This window comes from Hermetia illucens, chromosome 5 (assembly GCF_905115235.1).
Source record: "Hermetia illucens chromosome 5, iHerIll2.2.curated.20191125, whole genome shotgun sequence".
In the NCBI taxonomy this organism is placed as follows: Eukaryota; Metazoa; Arthropoda; class Insecta; order Diptera; family Stratiomyidae; genus Hermetia; species Hermetia illucens.
The window spans coordinates 97,356,531-97,373,931 of NC_051853.1; the positions used below are offsets into that span (position 1 = coordinate 97,356,531).

The 17,401-nt window shown below is 42.4% G+C and overlaps 1 protein-coding gene across 1 annotated transcript; it reads left to right on the forward strand.

The window, feature by feature from the left end:
* Positions 1-3,437: 3,437 nt before the first annotated feature.
* LOC119656502 (probable cytochrome P450 4d14) lies at positions 3,438-9,748 on the forward strand. Its single transcript, XM_038062840.1, has 7 exons — positions 3,438-3,513; positions 3,575-3,874; positions 3,927-4,109; positions 4,172-4,381; positions 8,600-8,669; positions 8,733-9,253; positions 9,317-9,748. Exons 2-7 carry the CDS (start codon positions 3,718-3,720, stop codon positions 9,640-9,642), a joined length of 1,467 nt encoding a protein of 488 aa, XP_037918768.1. The 5' UTR covers positions 3,438-3,513; positions 3,575-3,717; the 3' UTR covers positions 9,643-9,748.
* Positions 9,749-17,401: the final 7,653 nt, after the last annotated feature.

The window sequence follows — 17,401 nt, forward strand, 5'->3', positions numbered from 1 at the left end:
AGGTGATTTTAAAAACCTGGATAAAAGGAATTTTTTGCTGAAAGCCTCTGTATAAGGAAAACTGGATAAATGGAAAACTTGTTTATAAGGAATTTAAGTGAGTTTCCCTTGCAATTCCTTATATCCAGGTTCGACTGTATTATGTGAGAATATCCACTTTCGGATGATATTGCCATTCATAGTCTTGAATTTGCAAAGAAGCGACAACTTTGACGTATTATATAATAACTTTGTTAGTAATAGTACGATTTCCACCAAATTTGAATCATGCTCTATGTTACACCCTACATTGTTGCGAAATTTCGTGGTGCTACCATCAACTTAAGTGGGGTTTGCAGCCAATTACAAAAAAATATAGTGATATACTATTATTAACTTTATTTGGACAGATATCGGTACGAAAGGTATTTCGGAGCCCAGGCACCATATAGTGGCAGCCTCCTGATTCAGATTTTTCGGTTTGGTAGTTTCTAAGAATGGCCCCCTTAAAGAAGTGATCACTGTCAACCCCCCCGAACTCCCCACCTTTCCAACAAATGTCAAAACTAAGACCAGTTTCGAAAAGTAGTAATCACTACCTTTAATTTGATACCCCACATGACTATATTTGATTAACAAAAATTGTACACCCCCTTTTGCATGTATGGGGACCCTCCTTAAATTCGAAGCGTAAGAATGTAATTCACTGTATGCGTGAGCGTTCACAGTTCCCACCTTTCTACCAAATTGGGTGTCAATCGCTATAACCGTCTCCGAGAAAAATGCGTGTGACGAACAGACAGACAGACAGACAGTAAACCGATTTTAATAAGGTTTTGTGTTTACACAAAACCTTAAAAAGTGGTAGTGGGATCATACTATCTGTGCTAGCAGGGTGTGAATAAACAACGGGGGAGAAAACGAGACGAGAAAATCTTGTATAAATTATAGTAAACCAGTGTGTGGTGAGCATTCGAAAGCAATAACAAAATGTAATGTAGGTTTTCAAGAATAGATTCCATGTGAACATACTTTATATATAAATTATAATAATATACAGTTTTCTCGCATTTAATGCGTAATATTTCTATATTTTTCAACACTAAGCCCACCATTTTCCATATCATTTGAAAGCTAACATAATTAGGACCCTTTTATCAACTTTAGAAGGTTGTAAATTTAGAGTACCGTTACAATAATGAAGATTGAAATTCAATTCGATTTTGAAATTTCTTTAAAATTTAAACAGTTATATCTTCGCAGTGATGATGATCTTTGCAATTGAAAAAAATATCCATTTATAAGAAATTTTATGTAGTTTAAAAAATCTAGAATCAAGTGATTGATGAAGTAGGCAATTGTGATTTGTTTCGGAAGGTCAAGCTTTTTGATACTGTTCACGAAAGTCGCTGTGACTCTGTAATGGTAAAAGATAGAGTGTTCATTTCATGCACCGATTTTCCTCAAACAAATGGTGCTATCGCCTATTCAAATTTGTAACAATCAAAATCAATAACAAGTCGGGAAATCGGAAGCTGGAAGCTTCAAAGACGAAAGGTTTTGTGTATTTCTTAGTACGTAGCACGTAATATATCCATATATTATGTGAGAGTATCCACTTTCGGGTGATATTGGCATTCATAGTCTTCAATTTCCAAAGAAGCAACAACTTTGACGTATTATAACTTTGCTAGTAATAGTACGATTTCCACCAAACTTAGTAAGATCATGCTCTATATTATAGCCTACATCACTGCAATTTCGTGATGCTAGGATGAATTTAAGGGGGGTTTTCCAGTCAATTACAAAAGATTATAGTAACATACTATTATTAACTTTATTTGAACAGATATCGGTATGGAAGGTATTTCGGAACCCAGGCACCATATAGTGGCAGCCTCTTGATTTTTTTTCCAGATTTTCCGGTTTGGTAGTTTCTAAGAATGGCCCCCTTAAAGAAATGATCACTTTCAACCTCCCGCACTCCCCACCTTTCCAACAAATGTTAAACCTAAGACCGGTTTCGAAAAGTACTAATCACGACCTTTAATTTGATACCCCACATGACTACATGATGAAAAAAAATGTTACACCCCGCTTTTGCATGTATGGGGACCCCCCTTAAATTCAACGTCAAAGAATGTAACTCACTGTAGGCGTGAACGTTCACATTTCCCACCCTTGTACCAGATGTGGTGTCAATCGCTATAACCGTCTCCGAGAAAAATGCGTGTGACGACCGGACAGACAGTAAACCGATTTTAATGTGTAAACACAAAACCTTAAAATGAAATGTCTTCTTCTATTTTATATGTTATATTGTTTTCTACCCTTACACATTAGTTAACTATTTATAACTATGAAATTCGGTAGTCGAATTTGGTACCCGGTGCCCCGGGTATTGACCAACGGGGTAGTATGCTTCAGCTCTTAATTTTGTTAAGTTTTTGCATAGTTAAATATTATAAAGTATTCGAACCGGCGGCAATTAACTCAAATAACGAAGATCTGGAAGCGTCCGATGACATTCAGGGAAATACTTAAGATATGTTAAAAATAACATTCAAGTGGGTGAAAGGAAGTTTGTAACGTATGAAATGATTAAAGCATTTTAATACGAACCTAGCCACGGCTTTAGGGTATCATATAAGCGAGCTTTTTTCGCCGTCTTCGTATTGGGGTTCGACAGAATGGTTTCAATATCCGCTGGGTCCGATATTGCAACTAAAGCATGAAATATTGGTCTGGATACAACGAAATTCCTCCCATAGTTTGTCACCAATTCCTGAAACGTCCGGAAAATTCCTTTAAAATATATTTATTGATTGAGAATATCAGTTCAGTCCTTTAATTAGTGCTTTTAGCCCAGGAAATGCAAAATTGCGAAATCGGGTGCTTCGAGGGCTATAAAAGTTACTCAATAATAATTGTACACTTTCCATTTTGAGTCCACTTTAAGTAGATATAACAAGAAAATGAGGAGTAGTCCTTGCGCGATCAGTTGGCTACAAATACGCGGAGATGACAGCAGATTTATCCGAAAAGCTACGACATAACTGATGGTATTATAATTATCTGCTTGCGGCAAATCTATTTGCGTTTCGCTTTCAGTCGAATCATGGTTGAATTGCGTGGTTGAGTCTCACATACAGAAAAACGACACCGAGTAAACGGTTCTATTTTCAGTCACTTGTACTTTGTCCAATCGTGACTTGCTAAAGTTACCTTCATTCATGATAGAAATTTAATGGTTTGCTGTGGGTAAATGGCAAAGTAAATGATATAAACAGATTTATGATTTAAATGGCTGCAAATATGTTGAAATACAAAAGAGAGTACATAGGGGGAGTTTATCTTATCAGAAATAACACATTCCCAGTAAATGAAATTTCTTTCAATGAAAGCCGTCAATACGTAGTTGTTATTTACCGTTCCCTGACCCACCGGATCAGGCTATAGTAAATAATTCAGGGACGGAGGAGGAACAGTCAGTAATTAGTCTTTTAGGTCTAATTTCTTGCAAAAATTTGGACTGTGGGTGTGCCAAAGTTCAAAAGTTCTTACTTGACGGTTTGATGATAAAGATTTTTTCCAGAAATACCACCATCCATATATAAGAAGATACTTCTGTGTCACGATTTGCATTTCATTCCTAATCACCAGAAGAGCCGGTATCGAGACAGTAGTGCGGGTAGTGCAAAGTAGAGCTTTCCTTAAAAGTCGGTTGAAGCGCGAAGAATGATATTGTTCGTGTTGTTCACATTAGTGGTTGCCTATGCAGTCAATTTTCTATATAAGAAATGGAAAGTGTATAGGCTTTTACTGGACAATTTCAAAACACCACCAAGGCATCCAATTTTTGGAACACTGACTATTTTTCCAAAGACCGCTCCAGGTAGATCCATCGTTAATTCAAAATTTGTGTTTACCTTTGATCCTTCCTTTAGAAATTTTCAAAACCTTTCAAAGTTTATTCGTGAAATATGGAAAAAATGTTGTCCTAACTCGACCGATACTCGACGCTCTAATTGTAATCTCAGATGCTAAAGATGTGGAGACCATTTTAACAAATCCGAATACGAAGAACGCTAGAAAGGGATCTGCATATCAAGCTTTAGAGCCGTGGTTAGGTAAATTGTGTTGCATAAGCAAAGGTGGCGAAAGTTTGGATTTATTCCCTTTATTCCTCAAGGAACCGGTCTCCTAACAGCTTATGGGAACAAATGGTTCACCCGGCGTAAAATCATCACCCCCAGTTTTCATTTCAGTATTTTGGATGGCTTTGTAGATGTGATGAGCAAGCAATCAGATATTCTAATAACACATCTAAAATCGATGGCCGCAAAGGGTGAAGTTGACATCTACCCGATAGTAAATGCATTTGCACTGGACGTAATTTGCGGTAAGTGATCTCAATAAGTTAAATCTAATAAAGATATGCGTCCGCTTTAACCTGGTCCTCGAGAAAGTGATCCGTGATGCTGATAAATGCAAGAGGTACGATCCTCTTTAAGTCTACCCAACCACTGGCCTATGGTGACGATAACGACATCATGGGAAAAAACCCCCAGAGACGTACAAACTGCCTTCATCCAAATCGAGCAGGCGGTGCGAGATCTTGGGCTGCACATCAATGAAGGCAAGACAAAGTATATGGTGGCATCGAAAACCAATCAACCAACAACATAAAACCGCACTGGTCAAACAGGAAGAATAAGGATAGGAGAATACAACTTTGAGACCGTTGATAATTTCTCCTATCTAGAGTCGAAAATGACAACCGATAACAGCTACGATGATGAAATCCACGCACGGTTGTTGTCAGCCAACAGAGCCTATTTCAGCTTACAAAAACTGTTTTCCACGAAACGTCTCACCTCTTTAAAGCCCTTACTGTACAAGACTATGATCTTGCCAGTCCTCATGTATTCCTCGGCGACTTGGGTTCTTAGCAAGAAAAATTGCGAAGTCTTGACCGCGTTCGAGAGAAGAATCCTCTGAAGAATTTTTGGCTACCTACATGAGGATGGACGATTCCGTAGCCTACATAACGACGAAATCTATGAGCGATACCATGACCGTCCGGTTGTGGATAAAATCCGGCTCAATAGGTACGGTGGGCGGGTCACTTAATACGTATGGATGAGGATGATCCCGCCCGGAAAGTCTATAAGGGCAATATCTATGGTAGAAAAAGCAAACGAGGGAGACCCTGCCTGAGATGGAGCGATGGCGTAGGTCAGGACATCAGACAGCTTTTAGGGATATCGAATTGGTGGACCTCGCGCAAAACCGGGATGTCTGGAGTCCCTTATTAAGGCAGGCCTAGAGCGGATACCAGTTGTTGCGCCGTTGATGATGATGAATAAAGATGTCTAGACCGCACCAGGACGTTCTTCATCTCACACTTTATCCTGTCAGGACATAATATTTCTTAATACATCCTTGTTTACATCTAAAAATTCAATCCTAGTGAACTTAATTTATAAATGAATCGTTGTTATTCATTCGACAAAGTATAATTTCTGGAAAGACAATCAGGAATCAGGTTTTAACTAATGTCAGCTAGAATAGCATTTTCTAAAATTTAGCATGTGATGCATGTGTGTGATATCGGATATGTATTTCGTTTAGATATGTAACGCAATTCTGTAAGCGCGCGACATTACTTCGCCGAAAGCGAGCAGGCACGGCCATGATTTCATGAAAGAATTTCGGCTAATCAGCGACAAGAGGTCGCCCTTCTTCAAATATCAACACAGCACAGCATTTGAGCGATTTACGACCAACAAACGTTAGTTGCCTTCCTAGATATAGAAGGAACATTCAGCAACATGAGGACCAATGGGATCAAGAAGGATGTGACCAGAATAGGATTGATTGGGTATTTTTCGCAATAAATAGTATTCATGCTAAAAGCACCTCAGTGTGGTGACATCTCTTCCGTGCTTTGGTTGATGGTGATGGATGAAATATATCTTGAACACTCGGTCAGATTCATGTCAGGCATTTTTTTCCATTATTAGTAAAATTATGCAGGGTGTGTTCGAAAAAGTGTGCCAGTGGGTTATAGCATTCCGACTTGGCGGAAATCTAAACAAAACGGAGCTCATGCTACTCGCTACGAAGTCAAGAGTACCTGAATTCCGCCTCCCGCGATGGATAAAGATTGCCACTTTCCTTCAATGTGAATTAGTTGATGTGGATTGTAAGTCAAATTAGTAACTAAACATAGAAACATAGAACAGAAGATTAGAAATATATGGCTTTTTCGGCTACAAGAAAACTTTCATTAGAAAATGTGATTCTTTGATTGGTTGAATGAATGGTTTGTCGCATTTTAACGTACGGCTCTATTGTGTGGCTGCATCACTGAGTTTGAAACACAATAGAACCAAGCTTAATAATGAGGCTCTGCAGTCCTGCTTTGAACCATCAGTGCTATCAGCCTCAGTGAGCATAGATGCTGGGCAGGGAAGCCTTACGGTCACATCAATATCCTAGACGAAGTACCGCATTAGCTCTGGATATTCCTAGCGGACAAAGCCACAAGCAAGCCGAACTTCAAGAGAGTGGAAGGCTGGCGATGTGTACCGAAGGACCAGGCATGATCTGCGGATTTAGAGCGAGTATTTCCTGGCATACATAGTGTAGTCGATTCATACTATTTTCCAGGATAAGCCAGTGTATTCCAAATGGAGGTACTGACAATACTGATGGTCTATTGATGGCTGGGGCATGATCCGAGTTATAAGCGTAATATATTTATTCTAACCAACAATCAGCTTAAATTCTCAATGGTGACATTCTCCGTGTTAACAATTATTATTGCAGAAACGCATTGAACAATCTGGGCGACATACAGAGACATGGAGGCAGATAATTGGGCCGACGAACTATCTTTCTACGAGCGGGTAGGATTCACGTCAGTTTCTGTCGCATTTTAACCTGCTTTATACTTTCCACATTCAATATATTAGTAACCAACTTATCAGTTTTGTGTTCAGAATCATTGAACATTAACTTCAAGGTAACTGACTTTGATTATGTCCGGATAGACGAGTGGTGAGAGCACAAGGCTGTCATACCGAAGGGCGCGATTCAAATCTCACTGGTGGCAATGGAATTTGCATAGTCATTTCGTGACGTCGGATACCAGTCGACTCAGCTGTGAATGAGTACCTCAGTCAAATCAGGGTATTAATCTCGGGCGAGCGTAATGCTGACTACATTGTCCCCTATAGGGTACTGTAATCCTGCAGTGTACTGTTACGGTCTTGAATGAAGTGCTCTAGCACACTTCGAGGCCCTGATCCACGCTTTTAGGCTCGGACGATCCTATCTACTTAAAAACTAAAGTGGCACTGGTGGCAGTATTAGGTGGTAGGTCAATGGGAGAATCCGTCGACAACTCCCTGAAACATCGAGCACGTATGCTGAATGGTGTACTGCTGCATGGTTTGAACCAGACTGTGTGAAAGTGCCAGGACATCAAGGGAAGCCGTGAGGGATTTAGGTACAATACCTGTAGCTCACAATATTATGGGAACTACAACCCGTTCGAGCTGCCAAATTTCTATGATTTCCCGAGTCAGTGGCACATAGTTCAACTTCTTCTCCACGTATTTCTGTTCGATGTTGCTATTATGGGGGATAGCAACATCAATAATATACGCGGAGCGACCCGTCTTGTCAACTAACAGTACGTTGAGCTTGTTATATACAGTATGGCGATCAGTCAGAACTTGCCGATCCCAATACATGCTGTAAGCAGAACTATCAAGTACTACTTGCGGCTCGTATCGGTAAACCGGACATGTTCCCCTTATCAGCCCATGCTGGTATGCAAGGTTTTGATGGATAACCTTACGTACAGCATTATGCCTGGTGATGTATTGCACCGGTGCCATAACAGTGCACCCAGAAATGAGATGGTCCAACGTCTCTAACGCCGAACCGCACATTCTGCACTTGTCGTTCTCTATCCGTTCTATCATGATGAGCTTTTAATAAGCTCGGGTGGCGACCACACATGGTATACATGAATCCCTCCGTCTGAGCAAAGAGCTCCCCAGAGAGCCATTTGTTGGACAAATGCAAATCGACATATAGCTGCCAAAGACAATTCACATGTTGTCAACGATCCGCTCTTGGTACGACTTTACCCTACTCAAAGGATTGAAAGATCGATCCTTCAAGTTAACTGGAGTCAACCCACAGTCTGCCTTACAGGCAGCCGCATGTAAGGGACTCCCCTGCTCTTTGCAGAGAGTCGACTTGGCGATGATGTTGTGCCGCCACGTCAACCACGCCAACCAATGCATAAACCAGTGAAGGGATAGTGAATATATTCAATGCGCTTATTTTATTGTTCCCCGAAAGATGTGATTTCAGTACCAGCTTTACACGTCGCAGGAATTCGCACAGCAGAGCATCGTTCAGATCACCAACTCTAGGCACTTTGAACGAAAATTAGCGAGTGCAATACTTGTGCGTTCGTTCTCGACATGTGCGCTATAATTTTATTGTATTGCTTGGGCATATTTTCTACTATCAAAATAGTTATTGCGTTCAGAAATATTTTCAAAAAAGATACATCATAATTTTGCTTTACTTATAGAAACCTCAATGGGTGTTACCGTAAATGCTCAAGCCGACCCGAATTCAGAATATGTAACTTCAGTCAAGAAGTCAGTATCCCACTTTTAAACGCGAAAGAACTCACCTAACATCGTAGTTGAAATATTTTGCAGGATGTCTCTCGCTTTCCAGGAACGATTACATCACCCTTTGGGAAACACTGGTCTTTACAACCTGACATCCCAAGGTCAATATCTAAAGACCCTCACGACTCTTCTTCACAATTTCACGGATAAAGTCATTGGGGAACGGAGGGATCAATTACTATCCAACATGAAGGTTGACCAAGGGAGTCGTATGAACTTTTTAGATATTTTGCTTCATGCGACAGCAGGTGGAAAGCCTCTGACAAATGCTGATATACGGGAAGAGGTCGACACTTTTATGTTTGGAGGACACGACACTACTACTTCAGGAATATCATTTACACTTTATTTGCTGTCTAGACATCCCGATGTACAAGAGAAACTTTATCAAGAATTGAAGAACGCTTTTGGCAGTAAAGACCAAATGGAAATCACGAATAAGAAATTAAGTGGGCTTGAATACTTTGATATGGTAGTAAAAGAGAGTTTGCGAATTCTTCCCCCAGTTCCAGGAATCGGACGAGAACTTACGGAGGATACACTGATAGGTATGAGGAAGCCACGTACTCCAATTATGAATCACTAATTTATCTCTCTAATGTAATTTTCAGGTGGCATTACAGTTCCCGCTGGTGTTAACCTAGTATTGTCAATCTACAGAATGCATCACGATCCAGGCAACTATCCTAATCCCGAAAGATTTGATCCAGAGCGATTTAGTTCGCAATCAGATAACAAACGTACATTTACGTACATTCCCTTCAGTGCCGGAGGACGGAACTGTATTGGTCAGAAATTTGCTTTATTGAATTTGAAAACATCAGTGGCAAAAGTTATAATGAACTTCAAGTTATTGCCTGGACCCGAAGTTATTTTGCAAGGAGATATTGTCCTAAAAGCATCAAATGGTATCCGTATTCGGTTGGAAGAAAGATAATATTATTCTTATTAACTTAAATCATAAATTCTATTCATAGTTTGTCTCTAATTCACGTTGTAGATAAAGATAAATAAAGAAGGGAAATGGGGCAATGAAAAAAAAAGATAATGTTTCATAAAAAAGAAGTGATTAGAAACTCCGTTTATGTTGATCCCAGATGTGAAACAAGCCGGGAAACCGGAAGCTCGGCGCTTCAGGTATGCAAGGTTTTGGTTGCTTCCTCTGTGACTATATTTTAATGCAGACCTATCCCATTTGTACCTAGCCCGTTATGTATATGCATTTAGCATGTTAGACTACTTACCTTAGTATGACATTGATATTTAGTTGCAGTAAATTTACACGGTGAAATCAACTTTGAGCTACTGTAACTTTGTTAGTAATATAATAGTACGATTTTGATCAAACTTCGGGATAACATGTCCCACATTATATTCTATACTATTACAATCTAGAATAAATTGAAGGGGGGTTTAACTCAATTTCTCCAAAAATATGGTAATATACTATTACTATTAACTTAATTTGAGCAGATATCGATATGGAGAGTATTTTGAAGCCGGGGCATTAATAATCGGAGCTTCAAATTTTTTCAGATTTTTCGGTTGGGTAGTTTCTGAGAATGGGTTCGTTAAAGAAATTATCACTTAACCACCCTCCCATTCCTCGTCTTTTTAAGAAATGTCAAAACTAAGACAGTACTAATCGAGATCTTTCATTTGATATCCAACATGTCTATATTCGGTGAAAAAAAATTTTACACCCCCCTTTTGCATATATGGCGACGCCGCCCAAAAATATTCATATCAGGAAGGCATGGTATCGGCTTCTGTGACAAGTCTTTAATCATCCCCAACTATCACCGTTTTCTCAATAGCGGCACGTTATTCGCAAATAACACTTCCTGTGTACTAATTTGATACCAACTGACAGGAAAGGCTCATCTTCCGTCAAATGGCGACCAAATGAGAACTGACTTAGTACGTTATTCAAGCATCTTCTTTTGGGTATGTTAACCATTAAATTCTCGACCAAACATTTTTAATTACATTCTCGATTTTATTCAGGAACAGTATCAGTGAGTGTATCTAGGGAGCTGGGAAGACAAATATGAAATAAGACGGGTTGCACTAATTTCTCGCAATTGGTAAACAAGGAAGAAGAATTGAGGAATTCGCCAGCATTCAGGAGTGTTAGCTTGACTGTAGCATGGGCCGGTCGTAGTTATTCTATTTGATATTTGAGCGACTCCGTGCTCGCTCAACATCTTCGGAATCTTATCGCTGGGTCCAGTAATCGAATCCAACCTTCTAACCTCGAATGTGCGCTAATAGTGACTCAGTATTTGATTCGTTCATCGGTCCAATTTCCGTCGGGTTTCCGTTACATCTGTCGGAACACGCGAGTGGTTTCCTGATACCGCGAGAAAGCAACAGACCGCAGATTGCACGTTGTTGAAAGTTTCCTATCTTAAATAAATTTTCATTTGTAGGAATGTACCCAATAGTCAGTCACGCGGAGCTTCAGACACTGCGCCTCAATAAACATCTGACGCAGGAGAAGCAAGGATCGAGACTGTGATCCGTCTGCATCTTCCCTCTCGATCGCGACATTCGAGTCCGGAGTTTTTAAGGTTTTGTGGAAAACAAAACCTTATTAAAACCGGTTTACTGTCTGTCTGTCCGTATGTCCGTCTGTCCGTCTTGTTTTTTCAGGAGGTGGAAATCTTCAAGAGACACTGGTCTGGACACATCAGCGTGTGGGATTTTTACCCACTAAAACCACCCCCGAATCTCTCCCTGCCCCGCGTAACCACCATAAGGTATTACATCACGGGGCGGAGTCAGCGCATTCTAGCTTAGTCACCTTTCTTCTATACGCGGCGCAGGTGACCGCGCTTTTCTCTTCTCCTCTGCCTTTCGCAGTTTGGTTTGGATAGATGCGATCATGGAGTTGACAGCATCCCAATTTTCTTGATGTAATACCATTTTCGGCACCAGATTTTCTGGTACCAGTACCTCTCCTAGAGTCTCCTCTAAATTCCTCCTTTCTTCCACAAATCTCGGACAGTAGAAGAATACATGCTCGGAGTCCTTTGGGACTCCATCGCAATTTGGACAGTTGGGCGAGGTCTCCAATTTAAATCTGTGCAGATATTGGCGATATCCTCCATGCCGCGTGAGAAACTGGGTGAGATTATAATTAATCTTACCCTGTCGTCTCTCCAACCATTCCTTGATGGCAGGAATAAGCCTGTGAGTTCACCGACCCTTTCCCGAGCGTTCCCACCGCTCTTGCCATCTATTTATGGATCTCTGCCTCTCAGCGTTCTTTGTCGTCGGAGAGATTGGCTTCGCATTTTGTTTGGGGTCACATAGAGCATGATTAAGGTCACCACCCTGGCTATAAGCAACCTAGAGGTATGCCGTGGCCCTCCCACGTTCAGCATCATCCTCGTCAGGGCCATACCAGCAGTGGATGATTTATCACAAACATACTGTATGTACCATTTCTAAAATGTTAGATATCGCCTTCTGTTTGTAGTTAAGTCTAAAATTGATAGACCAGTAGCTTACTCCAAACTACAATTTTATTTTATTATGTATATATATATTTCGGGAGCAACTTACTCCCTTCATCAGTACAAAGCTAATTAGCTTAAATATATATATACATAATAAAATAAAATTGTAGTTTGGAGTAAGCTACTGGTCTATCAATACTGTATGTGTTGCTTCTAGCTGAGCGTCTATCACCACCCCCAAGTATTTGATTATCGGCTTGGAAGTGATGATATGATGCCCAATTTGAATACGGGCAAAATTTCTTTTATGGCGCTTGGTAATGAGGGCCGCTTCCGTTTTTTTCTCCGCAAGTGTCAGACGACATCTCGCAATATCGTCGGCGTAGCATACCACTGAGGCTTCCTCCGGAAGGGGAACATTAAGTACATCGTTGTAGAAGATGTTCCACAGTAGTGAGCCCAATACGGAGTCCTGCGGGACACCCGCGGAAACAACGTACCCCATCAGTGTCATACCAGAGCTTCCTTTCAGGTAAATAACTATCGACCATAGCAGCGTGATAGACGGGAATAGCAACTTTCGCTAGGGATTTCCGTATTAGATTCCAATTGGCCGAATTGAATGCATTTTTCACGTCCAGGGTTACTACCACGCAATATTTACTAGTACTGCCTTTCCGTGGATTGCATCTTCGGCCAAGCCAATAACCATTTTGATGGCATCAGTGGTTGATCTGGCTTTACGGAATCCATACTGCCTATCTGAAAGGCCCCCTGGCTCTCAACAACCGGGAATAATCTATTATAGATTACCCGCTCTAACATTTTCCCCACAGGTCCAAAAGACATATGAGTCGGTACGAAGATGGTTCACCTGGCGGTTTACCAGGCTTAGACAGAAGTACAAACTTTTCCCGATGGAAATATCCTTTCGGACATGCACGCTTCGAACAACTCAGCAAATATGCTCGGTTTGGATTTCACGGCAAGCTTAAGGGCCTTATTTGGTACTCCACCCAGGCCCCGTAGATCTCCAGAAGCTCGTCTCTGGTGACTGGCGGAATTGCCTTCACATTCAGAGGTGGTTGGAATGTGTTGGTGCTCTCCTCTTGCCGGGGGATTAACCCTTGGATGATTTTCAACAAGAGGATGGGATACGTGATCTGCGGAGGTGAACGGCCTCTGAATCGTCCCATCATGATTCTATAAGCACCCCCCACGGGTTTATGTCCGCTTCTGAGCAGAGCTCCTTAAAGCATTTCCTCTTGCTTCGCTGGATGACGAGCTTGAGGGTTTTGTGGGTTGCCTTATAGGCGCACTCTTTCTGCCCCTGATTGGCTCTATCTACCGCCCTCTGAACCGCTCTTCTCGCTCGGTGGCAGGCTGATCGAAGGCCGGTCAGTTCATCATTCCACCAGTAGTTTGGTCTTCTACTGGCGAATAAGCACCTCCTAGGCATAGACGCGTCACATGCTTTGGCGATATATTGAGCTAGATGGACGGCTCTTTCCGTAGAAGCGCCTGCTTTATCAGGTTGATCTAACCACACCTCTACGAAGGTCTGCTCATCCAAAGATTTTGCAGACCAGCTTGAAACCTTCGGTTTCAGGCATGATAGTTCTTTGCCCTGCGGCTCGACACATACCAGGACATACCAACCGCCAGCATAGGGCTGACAAAGGTCAGGTCTACATCCGAGCCTGACCTCCCTTTCTGAAAGGTGTTTACAGCACCTTCGTTAGCCAAAACTATGTCCATCTGCGCAAAAGCTTCTAATAAACTGCGCCCCCTAGTATTTGATTGCCTGCTATCCCACTCACGGGCCCAAGCATTGAAATCATAAGCGGTCACCTTTGGACTTCGTCTCCTCGCGTCGCGAACAAGATTATCAAGTATTTGCTCGAACTAAGACAGTGTCAAACTTGGTGGGGCGTAGCAGCTATATACATATATACCACTTATTTTCGTCTACAAAAGAGTCACTGGCTGCCTGACTTGCAGTACATTGTATGGCCTGTCGACTGCACGCCCATATCGCCGCTCCACCAGTCGAATCTGTGACCCATATGTCACCGTGACGGTTTCTATACGGTTAGCTTATGATGGCAATTTCCATCTCAGATTCGAACGTGGTCTGCTCAAGTAAATCCTGGGCGACCTGCAATGATTCAAATTTATTTCATCATTTTCTCATTGCAGTGAGCGCCTTCCTAACATTTTCCACTTCCGGCAATATGCCGGTTATCCTGTCCCTCTTTTACTTCGCACAATAGGCAATTGGAGTCCTTATTGCACTCTCTGGCAATATGGGCCTTCCTCCCCACACTTTCTGCATCGATCGTACTCGATCGATCAGTGCTGCTGGTGCACGCCTTCGCGAAGTGCCCAAACATGAGGCATTTAAAGCATCTCTTTAGTGAAGTTTGTTCTCTTAAACGGCAGATAACCCATCCAATCCGAACCCTTCCGGCAGTTAACAACATCTGCGCTGCCTCCGCTAGTACTCGTATTGTGGCCGTTTGAGTACCACCCTAGGCTTTTCGGAAGCCCACAACAGACTATTCGGTAAGTTTTTTCAACTTGAACTGCTCCTTCAGAGCAGTACAAATTTCTCCTTTCGCTGTCACTTCATCGAGATCCTTACATTGTATATAAATCTCAAGCTTTTAGGCACGCACTACGGCATTCTCCCCAAGTGAGTTTTTGACTTCAGTGCGGAAGTCATTAGTTTTGCCTACGCCGGATCTTTTTAGCTCGAACATGAGATCCCCTTTCTGAGTTCTTCTCACATTTCCGCTCAGATCTTTTAGGTAGGGATCAGCTTTGATCTTTTTGAGTATCTCCGCGTAGGACAGATTGCCCTTACTGGAGATAACAATCGCATCTGGACGAGTTCGCACTTTTGCTTTTCGTTCCGCTTTTTCTTTGGTAACTTTAGTCCATCCATCGTTTTCGTTCGTCTTGGGCTTCGCAACGCTGGTCGAATTTCCTAATGTACGATTTCCTTTTTCTGAGCTGTTGGTGCTGGTTTTCAGAATGTCATGTCGGCCTTTTTTCTCTTAGGCGCCTGCTGATTATTTAGAGGATTCCCCTCTTTTTCACGTACTCGTTTATTTCGACGTGATTCGATGGTAGTACGGTTAGGTGTCACTTGGGTCGCTTGTGACGCTTTGGCTTTGGTGGATGAGCTTCTTTTGAATAGATTCCCTCCCTGTTCCTGGAGCACCTCCTGCTGTCGCGCATCTTGAATCTATTTGGTGGGTGTTGTCACGGTTTTTGTCGTCCAAAAATCTGCCTCCAGTTCATCTTTGTTTGGTCTTCTTAATGGTGTTCTCGGTAAGGTCGTACTTCGCTTGAACACCTCCTTCTCCAGATCAAAATCACTTCACAATATATGCGAAGGTGACCAAGTTGCCCACCACCAAGGTACTCGCAAAAGCCGCAGGTACTGAGGTTCCAAGCCCCTGCACCATAAGTTTCCTCCTTCTCTCGTCTTCTATGGTGGTTTTATGTTCTGAGTATTCTTCCCATAGCCATTTTGGTCTTGAGATGAGCAAACACTAGCCCATGCCCAGTCAGAAAAGAAAAGTGCATGAACACATATTTACACATCAATAGGTACGCCCCATTCCGCCAGCTGGGAGCGCGGCTGATGGGAGATCTGGCCACTCCTCCGTCTATTCGTCTGTCCGTCTTTTTTTTTGAGGAGGTGGAAATCTTCAAAAGGCACTGGCCTGGACCCGCCAGCGTGTGGGATTCTTACCCACTAAAACCACCCCCGACTTCCCCCAAGCCACGTGGAACCACCGTACGGTATTACATCACGGGGTGGAGTCAGCTCATTTTAGCTTGGTCCCCTTTCCTCTCTACGTGGCGTACGTAACCTCGCTTTTCTAGTCTCCTCTGCCTTTCGCAGTTTGTTCTGGATAAATACGACCATGGAGTTGATCGCATCCCAGTCTTCCAGACATGCTAACATTCTTCGCACCGGATTCTCTGGTACGAACACATCTCTGAGAGTCTCTTCTAGGTTCTTCCTTTTCTCCACAAACCTTGGACAGTGGAAGAATACATGCTCTGGGTCCTCTGGGACTCCATCGCAGTTTGGACAACCGGGTGAGGAATCTAGTTTAAACCTGTGCAGGTATTGACGATATCCTCCATGCCGCTGAGAAACTGAGTAAGATTATAATTGATCTCACCGTGCCGTCTCTCCAACGACTCCTTGAATGGCAGGGATTGTTCTGTTTATCCACCGACCATTTCTGAGCACTCCAAACGTTCTTGCCATCTACTTAGAGATCTCGCCCTTTCGGCGTTCTTCGTCTCCGATAAAAGAGAGATAGACTTCGCACTATATATATTTGTCATCATCTGCCAAGATGTCAATAGGTATCACTCCAGAGATGACGAATGCTGCATCCTCTGAATGCCGAGCACACCCTTAGGGCTGTTCTTCTGTAGACTGAACTCAGTTTGTTAGCGTTAAATGCAACCTGCAATGCCTTTCCTCAAACTGGAGCTGCATTGAGCAGGATCGAACTCACTACCCTAGTTATAAGCAACCTGGAAGCATGCCGTGGCCTTTCCACGTTCGGCATCATCCTTGCCAGGGCCACACTTGCAGTGGATGCTTTGTCATAAACATACTGCACGTGTTGCTCTTAGCTAAGCTTTCCATCTATCATCACTCCCAAGTATTTGATCGCAGGCTTAGAAGTGACGATATGATTCTCAATTTGAATACGGGAAAAATTTCTTTTACGGCGCTTGGTGATGAGGGCCGCTTCCGTTTTTTCCTCCACAAGTGTCAGACGAGAACTCTCTAGCCAACCCTTAACAGCACTGATCGCTTCGCATGAGTATAACTCAGCATCTTCGAGCTGCTTTGCGAAAACAACCAGCGCAATATCGTCGGCGTAGCCTACCACTGAGGCTTCCTCCGGAAGGGGAACATTAAGTACATCGTTGTACAAGATGTTCCATAGCAGTGGACCCAGTACGGAGCCCTGCGGGACACCTGCGGAAACAACGTACTCCTGGGGTCCGTCATCAGTATCATATCAGAGCCTCCTTTCAGTTAAATAACTATCGACGATAGCAGCGAGATAGGCGGGAATACCAACCTTCGCTAGGTATTTCCGTATTAGATTCCAATTGGCCGAATTGAATGCATTTTTCACGTCCAGGGTTGCTACCACGCAATATTTGCTAGTACTACCTTTTCCGTGG

Coding starts and splice junctions, on each gene's coding strand:
- LOC119656502 (XM_038062840.1), top strand. CDS start 3,718: ATGATATTGTTCGTGTTGTTCACATTAGTGGTTGCCTATGCAGTCAAT. Junction 4,382..8,599: donor TGCACTGGACGTAATTTGCG/GTAAGTGATCTC, acceptor CTTTACTTATAG/AAACCTCAATGGGTGTTACC. Junction 8,670..8,732: donor TATGTAACTTCAGTCAAGAA/GTCAGTATCCCA, acceptor AATATTTTGCAG/GATGTCTCTCGCTTTCCAGG.